The sequence below is a fragment of the Aulonocara stuartgranti genome (assembly GCF_965226115.1).
Source record: "Aulonocara stuartgranti genome assembly, chromosome: 15".
NCBI lineage: Eukaryota > Metazoa > Chordata > Actinopteri > Cichliformes > Cichlidae > Aulonocara > Aulonocara stuartgranti.
The window spans coordinates 23,021,300-23,037,344 of record NC_138951.1 but is presented as its reverse complement, the minus strand read 5'-3'; the positions used below and the strand labels follow the sequence as shown (position 1 = coordinate 23,037,344).

The 16,045-nt window shown below is 45.0% G+C and overlaps 1 protein-coding gene across 1 annotated transcript in view; it reads right to left on the bottom strand.

Moving 5' to 3' along the window:
* The window catches only part of LOC309689823 (uncharacterized protein), a gene marked incomplete at its 3' end in the record, with an annotated part of 43,822 nt that overhangs the window by 16,429 nt on the left and 11,348 nt on the right, over positions 1-16,045 (bottom strand). Inside the window, exons 2-3 of the mRNA XM_082506485.1 lie at positions 5,981-6,079; positions 1,554-5,436 (exon numbers count right to left, since the gene is read on the bottom strand). Of these exons, the coding sequence (XP_082362611.1) occupies positions 1,554-4,179 (2,626 nt within the window). The 5' untranslated portion in view covers positions 4,180-5,436; positions 5,981-6,079. The remainder of the gene's footprint in view (positions 1-1,553; positions 5,437-5,980; positions 6,080-16,045) is intronic.

Here is a 16,045-nt window from a genome sequence, read left to right as displayed (position 1 = left end):
TGTTTTCTCATTCAATCTCTTTTCCCACTACAGAAACATTTGGAGCTGCTAGATGCTGGCTCCACCACTAAATAGAGCATTGGAGAGATAAACAGAACATCTCATTATTGCTCAGCCTTGTTTGCTTTTGGTAGCATGAGCACAAAGCCTGAAAAATTATTTTCTTTCTGCTTAATGGCACAGATGCTACTGTTTTTTGTTATTTTAGCTGTTACTGGTTAGCATGGTTTATAAAGTGCATTCTTCTTCTTCTACAAGACCTACATCATGAGTAATTGATCCCTAAATCACACACTTTGACTGAGTATTGCCTTCACCACGTCTGCGAAATTAGAATGTTTGATTTTAAGACAGGGGACTTAAAATCTTAGTCTTTCAGAGAAAGTTTTTATCCAAGCAAAATAATGGTTACAATTGTAAAAAGCAATTGTAAAAGCAAGCTTCCACACAGGCTTCAGTATGAAAGCTAAAGGCAGACTGGGGCATGTGATTAAACAAAATATATGCTAATGTCAAAGTAATGATATTTTTTAAACATTTCTTGATGCACACATTTCTACAGGTCTCACAAAGCCTGTTCTAAAGCCACTGGTCAAGGCTATGTGAGACGTGTTTTAAAAAAAAAAAAAAAAAAAAAAAAAAAAAAAACACAGGAGAAACTCTTTGGTTGTGTCATGGTCGGCTGTGTGGCAGGCAGGATGAGGACCCAATCGCAAAACTCACGGACTCAAGGGATGAACTCAAAAGGCAGCTTTATTGCTGACAAGATGACAGGAAAATACAAAACTTAAACTGGGCACAATAAACTAATACTTGGAGAGAGACACAGGGAAGTCCACGCAGCATGAGGGAGACTACGACACAGAACTGAGGGAGACGCAGACATAAATACACAGAGGGTTAACGAGGGAAGTGGGAGCACACGGGGAACACAGCTGACACAGATAATCATAACGAGACAGGGCAGGAGTGAACACAACATGACGCATACTGACGAGAGACTGTCAAAGTAAAACAGGAAGTACAGAGGTTCAGACAGGAGGAGAGAGCACGGGGAGAACACAGACATAACAGGCTGGGGAAAACATTGAATAAAACACGAAAGGGGACAAGGGCTCATGAATACATAGAGGGGCACACAGGGGGTGAGAGTCACAAAGGGAAAGCACACAGGGAACCACATAACAGGGCAACTCAGGAAACAGAACCTAAACAGGGAACTGAATACAAAAATACAAGAGAACTAAGAATACTGGGCCAACACGGCCCAGGACCATGACATCACCCCCCCCTTAAGGGCTGGCTCCAGACAGCCCAAACACAGGAAAACAAAAAACCAAACAGAAAACGACCCAGGGCGGGCGGCGGGGGCCCAGGACGGAGGGCACGGAACAGAAAACAAAGGAGCACAGCAAACACCGGAGCCCAAGAAAAACAACCCAAAACACAGTGCAGTTCAGGGGGCCGGCCGTGCGGAAGGCAACGGCGACGACGTGGAAACAGTTCAGGGGGCCGGCCGCGCGGAAGGCAGCGGCGGCGGCGAAGGAGACGACGGAGCAGTTCAGGAGGCCGGCCGCGCGGAAGGCAGCGGCGGAGGAGACGACGGAGCAGTTCAGGAGGCCGGCCGCGCGGAAGGCAGCGGCGGCGGCGAAGGAGACGGAGCCGTTCAGGGGGCCGGCTGCATGGAATGCAGCGGCGGCTCTCCAGTGTTAGGCATGCTGGCCATGGCCTGGTGGGCACAGGACCAGACGAGGCAGGACCAGGCGAAGCACAGGCCGGACCGGGCGTGGGTGCAGCTGATGCAGAGGCCGGACCGGGCGTGGGTGCAGCTGATGCAGAGGCCGGACCGGGCGTGGGTGCAGCTGATGCAGAGGCCGGACCAGACCACGTCCGAACGGGCCCCTCGGACCCGCCAGCGGAGACGAGGAGCGGCTGGAGGGGTTCCCCTGAACCCCCAGCGGAGACGAGGAGCGGCTGGAGGGGTTCTCCTGAACCCCCAGCGGAGACGAGGAGCGGCTGGAGGGGTTCCCCTGAACCCCCAGCGGAGACGGATGCAGAGCCAGCAGGTGCAGAGACTTTTGGCTGAGGGGACGCTAACTGTAGCTGCACAGGGCACGCAGTCGGCTTAGGATGCAACGGCTGGGGCTGTGCAGGGCAAACAGTCTGTCCAAAGTTTGTCAGCACCACGCAGTCCTCAGCTGGCGGAGAAAGCTCACAAAGGCTTCCAGCTGAGGTTGGCAGTGTCTGAGCGGGTTGCTGTGCTATTAACTGAGCTGGTGACAGAGGTAATGACAGAGCTAATAATGACTGAGCTGTTGACTGAGTTATGGACAGCAATGCCAGTTGTAGTGGGAGTTGCGCTTGTGGTAGATTAGGTGTCTGGCTCTGGGCTGCTCTCCTCCGGGGAACAGGAATGGGTGCTGGGCCTGGCCGAACACCAGCCATCCCCACCCGAGGAACAGATACGGGTGCAGGGACGAGCTGGGCTCTGGCTGCCTTTACCCTGGGGGCTGGTGTAGGTGCAGGAGCTAGCTGGACCTCTGTCGCTCCCACCAGAGGAACTGAGACGGGTGCAGGAGTCGGCAGGGTCACGGCTGACCTCACCCGGGGAACCGGAACAGGAGCAGGCAAAGTCTGGGTGTCCATCAACCCCACCCGAGGAGCAGGTACGGGTGCCGGGATGATAGGAGCCTCTGCCAGTCTGGGAACAGAAGCAGGGACCAGCTGGACCTCAGCTACCCTCTCCCGAAGAACTGATACGGGAGCTAGGGAAGGCTGGGCCCACGCTGCCTTGGTTACAGAAACTGAAGCGGGAGAGCTGAGCTCAGGAGCAGAAACAGACACAGGGAAAACAGAGTTAGTGGAGCTAGAAACAGTGTTAGCGAACAGAGATTCATGGCGGGCCACTCCCAGCGACTCTGTAGGCCTTAAGCTGTCCATCTTAGGAGTAGCAGTCTCTAAAACAGTCATTGCACAGGAAGATCCAGGTTTAGCAGAGTCAGAGTCTGTAATACCGGGCACAAAGGGATCCGTTATGGACACAGGAGCATTCACACAGACCGTTTCTAAATATACAGGTTGGGGAGCAGCATAGTCCAGGAGTGGAGACACACCACTCACAGTCTCACACTCAGCAGGTACAGAGACCGCAGAACTGTTAACTTCACAGTGCTGTTCACAAGTATGCGGCTCAAAAACGGTCTTTTGCTTCTCTACGGTGAAATAATCTGTCTGTGAGTTAATTGCTGCTGACCTGGGAGGAGCACAGGAAACATAGTCGCTCTCAAACACGGGCGTGAGGGTAGGCACTGCAGGACCAGAATTAACAGACCCAGAGTTAATGGCCTCAGGGATGACGCGCACGGGGCTTATAGTGCCAGGAGTCTTTAATTTAGCATGAACAGCAGTCTCTAGAGTGGTGATGAAGTCAGTCTCGTGCGTAATAGAAGCGGAGGCGAACGTAGAAACAGTATGAGGCCTAGAAACACAGTCATATTCAACCTTTTTGTTCTTCTCTGGTGAGTTACGGACGTGAAAAACAGCGGACTCAGAAAACGAATACTGTCCGAGACGGTCGGGCTTGGAACTCGCATGGAAAAAGCAGTCAGATTCACTCACCACCGGAGCTTGCTCAGTAGCTTTAGCGTGGCGACGGCGTGAGCGTCGTGTTTTCCCGGGAACTGTGCCGTGAGTTCCCGAGGCAGTGGGCGCAGGCACTTCGGTGATGTCGGCTGGCTGAGCCGATGACGAACCAGGCTGCGCCGGAGAGACAGGGAGCTTGTGCAGCTCTGAGCGCGGAAGTCCCAGGTAGAGCGCAAAAGCCTGCAGCGGGGTAAGGCCGTTTGTCGTCGGCTCGAAACCACTCCCCGACCGCCGAGTAACCCTCTTCTTTGCGCGGGACGTGGGCGGCGACCGGAGAGGCGAACCAGAAGTCGAAAATGCCGGAGGAGTTGTGGCAGGCGATAGGCTGACTCCTCCAACTCTTCTTACCGTGGGGCGGTGTGGGGAAAAAGCAGCAGCCTTTGCCATTTGGACGCTGCGCGGCCCACCTAGCGCCCATAGAGTCCCATGAAAGGCAGACTCGTGCTCCCGGGCGTGCCGAGCCTCCTGCCTTCTCCTCTCGTTAGGGAAGGCGGAGTTTGCACGCTGCCGGTTCCGAACGGAGTTTGCTGGGTCCATTACTGGTCGTAGTCTTCTGTCATGGTCGGCTGTGTGGCAGGCAGGATGAGGACCCAATCGCAAAACTCACGGACTCAAGGGATGAACTCAAAAGGCAGCTTTATTGCTGACAGGATGACAGGAAAATACAAAACTTAAACTGGGCACAATAAACTAATACTTGGAGAGAGACACAGGGAAGTCCACGCAGCATGAGGGAGACTACGACACAGAACTGAGGGAGACGCAGACATAAATACACAGAGGGTTAACGAGGGAAGTGGGAGCACACGGGGAACACAGCTGACACAGATAATCATAACGAGACAGGGCAGGAGTGAACACAACATGACGCATACTGACGAGAGACTGTCAAAGTAAAACAGGAAGTACAGAGGTTCAGACAGGAGGAGAGAGCACGGGGAGAACACAGACATAACAGGCTGGGGAAAACATGGAATAAAACACGAAAGGGGACAAGGGCTCATGAATACATAGAGGGGCACACAGGGGGTGAGAGTCACAAAGGGAAAGCACACAGGGAACCACATAACAGGGCAACTCAGGAAACAGAACCTAAACAGGGAACTGAATACAAAAATACAAGAGAACTAAGAATACTGGGCCAACACGGCCCAGGACCATGACAGGTTGTGTGGTTTACATGAAGAAAAGTAGCCGTCTGCCATGGCATTGACTGCACAGAAAATAAACTTTATATCTGACTGGTCCATTTCCTGTGCTGCTGTGCTCCATCATTTTGAGATTTAGCTGGCAGGAACATATTTGGGTGTGGTCACGTGCTTCTTTCAGTAATTTTCTGTGGTCTCTGTTTGCTGTCGATGTCTCTTGTATCATCTTGAAGACAGATGGATGCACAGCCAACTCTTGGTAAAGAGGCTCTCAGTCCTGCACTCTTTTCACATCGTTTTCCTTCAGCATCGGCTTTCTCATCTGGGCATTTGGTGTTACCTTCATACTGACCATTAAGCTCTTAAACATTTGACTCAGGCATGCATCAGTGCTGACTATACAGCAAAAAACTAGGTGGGCCAGGAGTTATGCAGACTCTAAATTGCAACATGGGTTGAATTACAACGGAGTCTGTTTTGACCTACGTGACCTATTTTATGTACGCAGTGTTCTCTCTATCACTTTATACTCTATCTTTAATTGTTCGTGAATGAGTGTTGTGTTTTTTTCATTCTTATGTGAGTTTGTATTGTTTTACTGTGCTTGTATTTGATTGAGGAAGCAGAGGGTGCGTGACCTTCCCACCTGTGTGGAAAAGAAAATCTTCATCAGAATTGTTCATGACTTTTAATTATGCTGCATCCGTTTTACCAAAATTATGTGCTCAGCGTATACATGTTAGCAGCAGTCCTTTCTGCTTCACAGTAGTCTCTACAGCAGGGCGTGGCAGTAAAAGAGTTAAGGAAGGAAAAATCTGAAGCTGCACCAGTCAAACTGGTAGCGCTAAAAAGTTAAGACTTCGGAGGGAAATCCACATTGGAAATCTGATGTAAGTGGAAACCCATTTTAAACCTATAGCATAACTAAGTTATTACATTTCTGGTGAGGTGCATGTGGAAGATTAAAAGGGGTTTCTGGTTCGATTTCCCACAGACGTCACAGAAGGCACAAGTCTAAACGTGACTGGCAGGAAGAAAACTTATTGTCTAAACAATAAAAATAAAAGATTTTTCCTCACTGTCATTTTTGACTACACTCTAACTCACTCTCTAGTGCCAGATCAGTATCTGGCACTATAAAATGCTTGTCTTATGGTGATAGTTCTGTCCGTTTGTGTAGGTTTGCTTACAGAGAGACTGCAGAAAGGAGTTTCAGCCGTAGCAGTAGGTTGAATCCTGATTGGTTGATGAGCTGACCAGAGCATGGAAGGAAGTGACAGCAGAATTCACTGGGAATGGGAGAAGTGCAAAAAACGTTAGTTTAAGTTAAAAAAAAAATACAGTGTGAGAAGTGGAGGCAGTGGCTGCAGTGGGCACTTTTCATTGTTTTAAATGCTCGGTTTCGATTCAGCTCTTTGTGTTTATAATGTCACTCTTCTCCACAGCTGACTGATGGACCAACAACAGTAGAAGCAAGAGTAACCCGTACTTACTTAGAGCTAGTGTCCTCAGTCGAGGCCAAATGTGGCCCACAAGAGAGCTGCATTCATTCCTATCTGGGATGTGCCATAATACAGTGAAATCTGTGTCTACACTATGGACAGGTCACAGGAGACAGTAGACAATAGCAGCAGCAAGTTTCCCAGCCACTTTAGCCTAGTGTAGCATGACAAAGGCATGGTTTAGGCTCATCTGATTCACTGCAGACTACATAAGGAAAAGGAAAAATTGAATTCTAACCTTAAAGATCAAGAGCGTGTGTCTCCTTAAGCCACACAAGGAGCTTGATGCTTCCACAGGAAAGGGACCAGAAGGCTGAAGACTCTGCCTCCCATTCTTCTTTTGGAAACTGCAGGAACCACAAGCAAGCCTGCAGTCTGAGAGCAAAGTGCTCTGATAGAATAATATGTCACTATGACGTGTTTAGGATTTTTGTGTGTGAACAGCAAAAGTGTTGGTTGTTTGACTTTATGTACTTCAGGACTGAGGGAAGCCAGCCAATCCTGCTGCACAATACTTATGCTCAGCTAAGCTGACTGGATCTTGGCTAAAGCGCCATATGAAGTGACATTAATCTTCATGTATTCCTAATAATGTTGAACTGTTTTAGGGTTTGACTATGTCAGTTGCTTTTGAAGTTCAGAGTTACATATTGCCAAGAGCCAACATCACATGAAACTAAAACTGTAGCTACTATATTCTAGTTTTAGTTCAGAACACTCTGCCGGTGTTGAACAGTTTGAAAAATAACCATAATGATGCCAGAAGATGACCGTGTGCTAATGGTTATAATCATGTTTCTTACCACTGAAAATCCAAGAAAGTGAGTGCAACAATTGTGCATCAATCTGGTGGGTTGCACTATATTTTTAGGTGGGCCCTTAGTATTCACACAATACCTACTCTGGCTCCTTTCATGTGTAAAACACATTTGGAAATACAGCAGAGCTCATTTAGGCAGCCCTCCTGCTAATAAATTAGGCTTGTTAAAGCCTCTTTTTTTGAATGTGGCTATCTCTTTGTGCTATTAAGTTACATTAGGCTGTGCAAGTGCCTTTCAGTAGCAGGTGGCAGATTTTATAAATGACTGGACCTTGTACCTGCAGCTTCACAGGTTTGATGCCTCTGACAGGTACAGCATTAGCCAAAGACACGGGCTCTGACGTAACCATTCACTCTGACAATAAACAGGTCAGGCCTTTTGCACAGCCCTCAGACATCTTCAAATGGCTCCCATTTTACCCGGGAACACATAATGACACATAATGGTCTGATAATTGTCTCGATGGCATCCGTCCTTTTAGAGAAGTTACCCAAGGTGAGAGTGAAAGAGAAAGAGGAAAAGATCTTGTTCGGCAAAGATGGAGCCATCAGTGAAGGGACTAGAAACACTGTGGGGGTTTTTTGTTTTTTTTTCTGGTCAAGGCTTCGCTGGTGCCCACAGCCGATAACACCGTGAAAGTTTTATCTCAAAGGGTTGTATTTGTGGCATTATTATTTCAAGGCCTACAGTAAAGAAACCAACATATGACTGTCCTGAGTCACATTTCAAGCACTTTTCCTGTGGTAATAGAGCCACCAGAAGAAGCAAGTGATTTATTTCTAATTTGTTTTCCAGTGTTCCAGGACATAGTGTTTGTCTGGAGTGGTGTGAATTTTGCAGAGTGTGAATCCCACCTTCCGCTCACAGTTGTGATGCCAGTTGCTCCCCTGCAATTCCAGCTATTCAAAGAACACTTGAGTTCTAAACAAACAATCGGCAGTCTGAGATGCCGAGAAGTCATCAGAGACTGATTTGGTACTGACTAAAAAATCAGTTACTCAAATTTGGCTTGCTTTATCATCCACTTTGATGCTTATGGGGAATATAACGTAATACTGCATTCAGTAAGACTTGATATAAACACCTGAGACCTCATAAGGAATGTGTTTACAAAGGTCAGAAGTAAAAAGAGACAAGGATTGTTTTCTCATAGACTTTGCAAAGAAATCCTTTTGAAACTGGAAGAACTGGTTTGAGGAACTCCTGAATTGTCTTTGCTTTTTAGGCCCAGTAGCTATGATCATCTTTTATATAAAGTTAATAATATGACTGATCATTTATAAGCTAAAACTAGCAAAACGGTTTAGTAAATTGAACCCAAAGATGATTTAAAGGGAACATATTCCATTTATCTGCATCAGACTGGTGAGAAGTCCATGGTGTACCCCGCCTTTCTCCCTATGGCAGCTGGGATAGGCTCCTGGATGAATAGATATCCACAAATTTTTTAACTTCATATATTTTTTTCATGCGCTCTACTAAAACAGCTTTGCTTAATTCACTTCTGCTCCCTTTAAGGCCGCCTTCCTTTTAAGCTAACTCCCTTCTGATTGGCAGCCCCTCACAAGCAAAACATTTTGAGTAATGGGTGGGGCTTCTGTGCTCACCAGTAGAGCTGTGTTTCTATGACGACCATATGACAGAGCAATGAAACACCTGAGCTTTTAGTTTACATACGCTGACCTCATTTTAAAACTTGTTTAATGTCATCATTGACCTTTCCAACATATATTTAAAACAGAAAATAAGAAAAAGTATAGCAGAAGGTTCTGCTATCATGAATTATTCAATTTTTCATTTGATTTGTTTCATCATTTTTTTAGTCATGCTACTGGTGTAGAGACCTGGAAGGGGGAAAAAACATTGCTACATAGGACAGTCGGTGGAGCTACTTCAAAAGCTGGTCGATTTTCCATCTGTATAAAACTATAAACATTTATGACACCTCTTCACAAAAGGAAAATATAAATAAATCAGATCTGAAAAAGCTTCAAGGTTTGGGCAGTTGCAACCAATCGTGAAAAATCTGTTCTCTGATGAGGCTGCAAAAAACCCCAAAAAAAACAAACTACATTGATAAATATATAAATACTCGGGGTGCAACAATACTTTATCGATATTGAACCATTTGATACAGTGCTTTCGGTTCGGTACGCATATGTATCGAACAATGCAAAATTTTTCAACTTTTCTTCTGACGATGCTGTCTGTGTTGACAGCTCAGTGGATCTGCGTTCGACTACTCCGCTTAGGCTGCACTGTCGAGCGCAGATCCACTGAGCGCAGCGCAAGCTAGCAAGACAGAAGCTAAGTTCGTTGCAACATGGCAAATTGAACCTCCCCTACCCGCCTTCAGATCTGGCCTTTGGAACTATTTTGGTCTTCATGTGAAGTATGACCCTGAAGGTAAGCGCGTCATGGACAAAAGTAAAACAGTATGTTGGATGTGACACGCAATTAGGGTTGCCAACCGTCCCTTAAAATACGGAATCGTCCCGTATTTCGAAACAAAAGTACACGTCCCGTATTGAGCTAATAAGGGACGCACTTTGTCCCGTAATACAGTGAGAATCAAAAGTAGTCTATAAATGTTTATGGAATTAACGCTTTGTTTGAAAACATAATTCCCAGCCCCTCTCCTGCTTTGTGACCAATGAGCTGACACCACACTTATGACAATTCGAGTATGACAATTCAGATTACCGCTCATCTCATTGGTCGAGGAAAGGTCGCTTACGGAGAAAATACCGGAAGACAACAGATGACCACAACAAGAAGCATGGCCAACAGGGAAACAAACGCCGACACTGCGGTGCAAGTCTCGGACGACAGTACACCTAAAGCTGGGCAGACACTGTGCGATTTTTTCAGTCACGTTATTCAGCTCCTGCTCAAACTGCACGATTGACTCGCAGGGGTTAGAAGTTGGTAGGTCACGATGCAGGTCTCACACTATACGGCCCGATGCTCTGATGGGACCTGAGTGCTCACACTGTGCGTCCATAAAATGAAGGTTATAACAGAAAATCTGTCGCTCTCCCTCTCCCTCTCTGTCTTTCACTCACACAGACACACCACCACCATCAACTTTGCTAAATTGCTAATGAAAAACATTGATCAGGCAGCTGTGATTGAGCAGCGATGTAGATCCAACTATTTTCACGGTTGTTGTGGTCGTGATCATTTTGTGAGGCCACATTGGAAAGCTCATCCGAGCCTTTTCGAAGTTCTACAAGTAGTGCCTCCATCGCTTGCGTCCAGATCACACGCTGCACTGCTGTGCTGCTCCGTCTTTTTCACCGACGTTTACGTGTTTGCGCGTGAGCAGTGTGAGCGCCTGTGGTGACACCCTCCCGACCAAGCGATTGATGATCGGGAGCTGGTCGTGAGGTGTTAATCACTTCTCGTTACCCCACGTATACTACACGACGCACGATGAAGGCCAAAATCGGTCCGATCACCAAAACGGTCGCACGACTCAAAAATCGGCTCAAAATGGGCCAAAAACCGCACAGTGTGAGCCCAGCATTAGAGCAGCAATGTTTGTTCCCCTCAGAGAAAGGGAAGAATGGGAAAAGGAAAACACCTGGCTGGAAAAAGTTAATATGGGCATGTGCAGTGAATATCAGCGCTATGTGGCCAGAAGTGTGATAATATAATTTATTTTGTGTAATAAACAACTGCAAGGATAGATGATTACAACAAATAGATGACTAATACATAAAAGTAATACATAGATGAATAATGATGATGAGTTAAGATGCGTAATCATGGGAACAAGCGGGTTTACAAACAGGAGCAGCTGATTAGCTTTAGAAAAGCTGAAATAATACCTCAACTGAAGCCAGTTGTACTAAATGCACTAAATGTGCACTGTTACAAGAATATTTTTCTTTCTATTGTTTTCTATTATTTTAAGTTAAGCAGGACAGAGTTCTTTTAAAGAAAGATTTACTTATATTCTCAAAAGTTAAGCATGACAGGCTTCTGTTTAAGAAGGAGACCTGTTTTACTGTGTTAATGTTGTCATTTTGAGCTAAAAATAAATGGCTAAATGATCATTTGTTTCACATGTGTTCATATCACAAAGAATACACATCTACTTAAATCAACTTCAAGTCAAATGGTTAAAAAAATAATTTCACACACAAAAAAAGAGCTAGAAAATTCACCACACTGGGAAGGGTGAAGACAACTGGGTCGCCCGGCCCTGGCCACGAGGTGTCCCTTATTTATTTTTCAGGGAGTTGGCAACCCTACACGCAATGCTCAATTACATGGGTGGGAACTACTGCGTTAGCGCAGTTTGCTCGTTAACGTGTTGACGCTGTCCAGGCCCACACACGGGGCGATCCGCGGTAGCTCGTTAACGGAGATTTGTCGTGTTTTAAAGCAAAGGTGAGCGCTTCAGTGTTTTGATTGTTAGTTTCAGTGGGTCCTGTGGTCAGTGCTCTAAGGCAGTATAGTGACAAGGCAGTAATATCATGGTTAGGTGTCATGACATGCAGTGATGTGTAAATGTCCAGGCCTTTCTCGTCATTTTTTAGTGATTTGGAGGGCTAGTTCTCCAGGTTTTCTGATGGTATGATGAAGTTTTTCTTTGAACATTTTTCATCTATTTTCACTGACATTTCAATCATTCAAGCATTATAAAGGAGCCTAACACAGTATGTTTATCCTAACAAAGTACCAAAGAGCTATTAGCTGAAAACATATATATCTTGCAAAAGCTCTCGCATTGCGCCTGGAAAGAGTTATCCATGTTTTGGTCAATGCAGACCAGACAGGATTTATCCGAGGGCGGCTTGCATCTGATAACATAAGACGGCTGTTGCACATCATAGATGCTGCTAACAGCTATCAAAATCCATGTGCAGTATTTTCACTTGATGCAGAAAAAGCCTTTGATAGGCTAGAGTGGGACTATATGTGGATGGTATTAAAACACTTTGGGTTTAAGCAGAAATTTGTTGCTATGATTCAAACACTATATCACTCACCTCTTGCTAGTGTCTTAACAGGGGACCTGGTCTCTCCCCCTTTCACGCTGCAGCGTGGAACGAGGCAGGGTTGCCCTCTCTCTCCTCTCCTGTTCTGCCTTTCTCTAGAGCCCTTAGCACAAGCCATTAGACAGTCCACGATTTCTCCCATAAGAATTGGTGGTCATAATCATATCATATCTCTATATGCGGATGATATTATTCTGTTTTTGGACAACTATGAGACGTCCATCCATCCATTGATTAAAAACTTTGACCATTTCAGCTCTCTATCTGGCTACAAAATAAACTGGTCGAAATCTGCTTTGATGCCTTTGAACGATAAAGCTACGAAAGTTTCCTTACCCGGTTGTGTTCAGATCAAAAGCACTTTTACTTATCTGGGCATTTCAATTCATAATAGTATTCCAAAGATAATCAAGGAGAATTTTACTACTATGCTAAATAAGATCAAATCCGACTTTCAAAGGTGGGACAATTTAAAAACTTCGCTTCAGGGTAGAATCAACACAGTAAAGATGAACATACTGCCACGGCTTAATTTCCTTTTTTTTATGTTGCCACTCTCTCCTCCTCTAACTTATTTTAAAGACATACACTCTGCGGTGTCTAAATTTATTTGGAATGGCAAAAGGCCTAGGATACGTTTGTCAACATTGCAGCGGCCCAAATTGTTTGGTGGCCTGGCAGTACCAAACTTTGAGTTTTATTACTGGTCATTCCAAATCAGGGCGCTTAGTACGTGGGTCAACCCAGAGACTACTACTGCGTGGAAAATGATCGAATCCGCCAAGGCAGCACCGCATAGACTACAAGATCTTCTGTTTGCTAATGTTCCCGCCAATACGCTCTACAACAACAACGAATTTGGACCTATTATTGCCAACTCTATACAGGTATGGAGGAAGATAGAACGGCGGCTGGGTGCTCCAGTTAAATTTTGTAAAAGCTCACCACTCTGGCATAATTTAAAGTTACTATGTGGCAGCCGACCATTTGTTCAACCCTCTTGGTTCTCACTCGGGATAAACCTTTTTGATGATCTATTCAACGCCCAAGGCCTTTGCTCATTTCAGGACTTAAGGACACGTTTTTCTCTTCCTGCATCTTCTTACTTTGTATATCTGCAGCTCAGATCCGCTTTAAAAGCATACGGTGTCCCCTGGGACTCTCCTCTTCCCTCTCATCCCATGTTGGACTGGATCCTGCCTAAATCTGGCAGACCCTCTGTTTCCAAAATCTACAACAAATTAGCTGAACATGGTATGAAGTCCCTGCCCATTGAATCTATTTGGGTCAGGGAACTGGGAGAACTACAGGTTAATATAGACTGGGATACAGTGTGGTCTAATCTGAGTTTGACTTCTAAGAACCTGGCGCATCAATTAATTCATTTCAAAACCATACACAGAACATACATTACGCCCTATAGGAGGTTCCAGATGAAACTACAGGCTACATATTACTGTCACATCTGCAATGATTCATCACCTGGCACGTTTTTGCACATGTTTTGGGACTGTCCTGTGGTATCCGATTTTTGGGTCTTTGTGAACTCTGTGTTATCTGAGGTACTGGAAGTTTTTTATGTTCCCAATCCTGGTCTTTGTCTCCTTAATGATACCTCTGAAATCTCCTTAAAACAAATGCAATGCAAAATGTTGTTCGCTGGATTTACATCCGCAAAGAAGACTATTACAAAGCAATGGTTCTGTCCTGACATTTGTATGGAATCATTCTGGAGACGATGTCTTATCCGTGTTATTGGTTTTGAACATACCACAGCAAAATTAAATAAAGCTCGACCCACGACTGTTGACGCTTGGAAAATCTTCTCATCCAGAGTTATCTCCTGGAAGAGGCAATAATTGGTTTTAACTTTGTGTTTTTGTGTCTTTTCTTTGCTGTCCCTATGCCTTGTTTGCTAATGTTTGCTTTGCTACTGCAGTTTACAGTTGTGCTGTATATGTCTGTACCCCCCCCCCAACCCCGTTTTAAATCAATAAAATGTTGATCACAAAAAAAAAACATATATATCTCAGCATGGTGTGCAGTGTGGTCTTAAAGATTTTGAGAAAACTGGACAAGTGGAAGAGAAAAGTTGTAGGCCTACATATCCACAGCAGAGGAACAGTATCTGAAAGTCATACCATTATGAAACTGGGGGGAAAAAATCCACGAGCTGGACATGAGAGATGCATTTGGCTCTTCAGCTGATTCATCTAATGCTTCATCAAAAATGGTCTCAGTGAAAGGATGTCTGTCAAAAAGCCATTCTAATTGAAGGGGGGAAGGAAGAAGTGGCTGAGGTATGCTAAATTACTGGAAGGAAAATCAGCCCAGTTCTTGTAACTTGAAAATCAGGTCCAGTGGAGAGAATTAAACATTTTTGGTTCAAATTGTTGTCAGTATAGAGGACATCAGGAGAGACATACAAAAGTAAATGTCTACATCCATGTGTAAAACATGGTGGAGGCTCTGTCATGGTTTGGGACTGCATTTTACCCAGTGTTGTTGGACATTTTGTCAAAATTGATTACATTTGAACACATACAAAAGCACCATCAGAATAGCTTCACTTTTCAGCATGACAATGATCCCAAAAACACTCCCAATGCAGTAAAAACATACCCAGATTGAAGAAAACTGAAATTCAATTCATGGACTGGCCTCCCCACAGCCTAGAGTCTAACTTCATTGTAGCAGAGTGGGATCATCAAAAGGCAGAAACAGCCCAAAACAGCTTTGAATGTCCTTCAACAATCCTGGAGAACCGTTCCTGAAGACTACGTCAAGAAATTACAAGAAAGCTGCTAAAAGAGTTCTGGCTGTATTGAAGAAGGTGGTCAGACCGAATATTGTTGTTATTGCTTTATATACTAAATTTCCATATCTGTTTACACATGTTTCAAAAATTGCCGCATGTACTTCCCATTTTCCAAGCAACAATGTAAAGAAGCGATGGGTGGCTAAGCACTTTCATACAGTACCTCATCTGATCTGATCAACACTGACTTCCAATGTTAGATTCAATGACCCAGCATTGAAAAACCTGAGTAAAAGAAGGGATTTGGGCCGGGAGAAGTATGTTCATACGTGCTACACATGCTCTAAGCTACACTTCGCAAGGGTTACTCGTTATTGCGTCTGATTTAAGAACTATCCAGCATTTGGCTGAACATCATGTACCCTGTCATAATAGCTGGCTTGCCTCGTCTTGTTCTCCATGTGGGCGTTCCTAACGTGATAATGATGTGATGTCACAGGGGAACAATGAATTGTTTACTGCCACACTAGACAGACAGACAGACAGATTTCTCTCTTGGCCTGTATACATGCTTATTGTTGCTTTGTGTTCCTGTTCATGTGTATTTGTATCTGTGGGTGTGTTTGTGCCGGTTACAGATAAGTGGATTAATGTCTGCCATCTCCCATAAGAGGCTCATCGGGATATGACCTCATCACCACTGGCCCCGGAGTCCCCATGGCGACACCGTGGTAACACAGCACCATGGCGACAGGGAGCTGGAGCATTTTCTGATGTGACAATTTGCATCTGCTTTTCATACGAAGCCCAGCGGGAAGGTGAATGCAGTCTTGGAGACCATGCAGTGTTTTTCAATGTATACTGTACAAATATTGTATACGTACAGAAATGTTTGCAGGATTTCAGGCCCCAGTGCCATACATGAACAAAAACACGTGGAAAACACTTGAATGCCATTAGTCGATCTCTAGCAAATGCCTTCGTATGACTCACAGCTTTAATAATTTGTTTTTCTTTCAAGCCAGCTGCCGTTTTCATGTGGTGGATATGTCATTCTACTTTAATGAAACACATCAACATCTTTTGATTATACACTGTTCTTCTGCCATGCAGTACGCCTCTGCTTTGAAAGATAATTTAAAAATAAGAGGGGAAAAAACAGGCA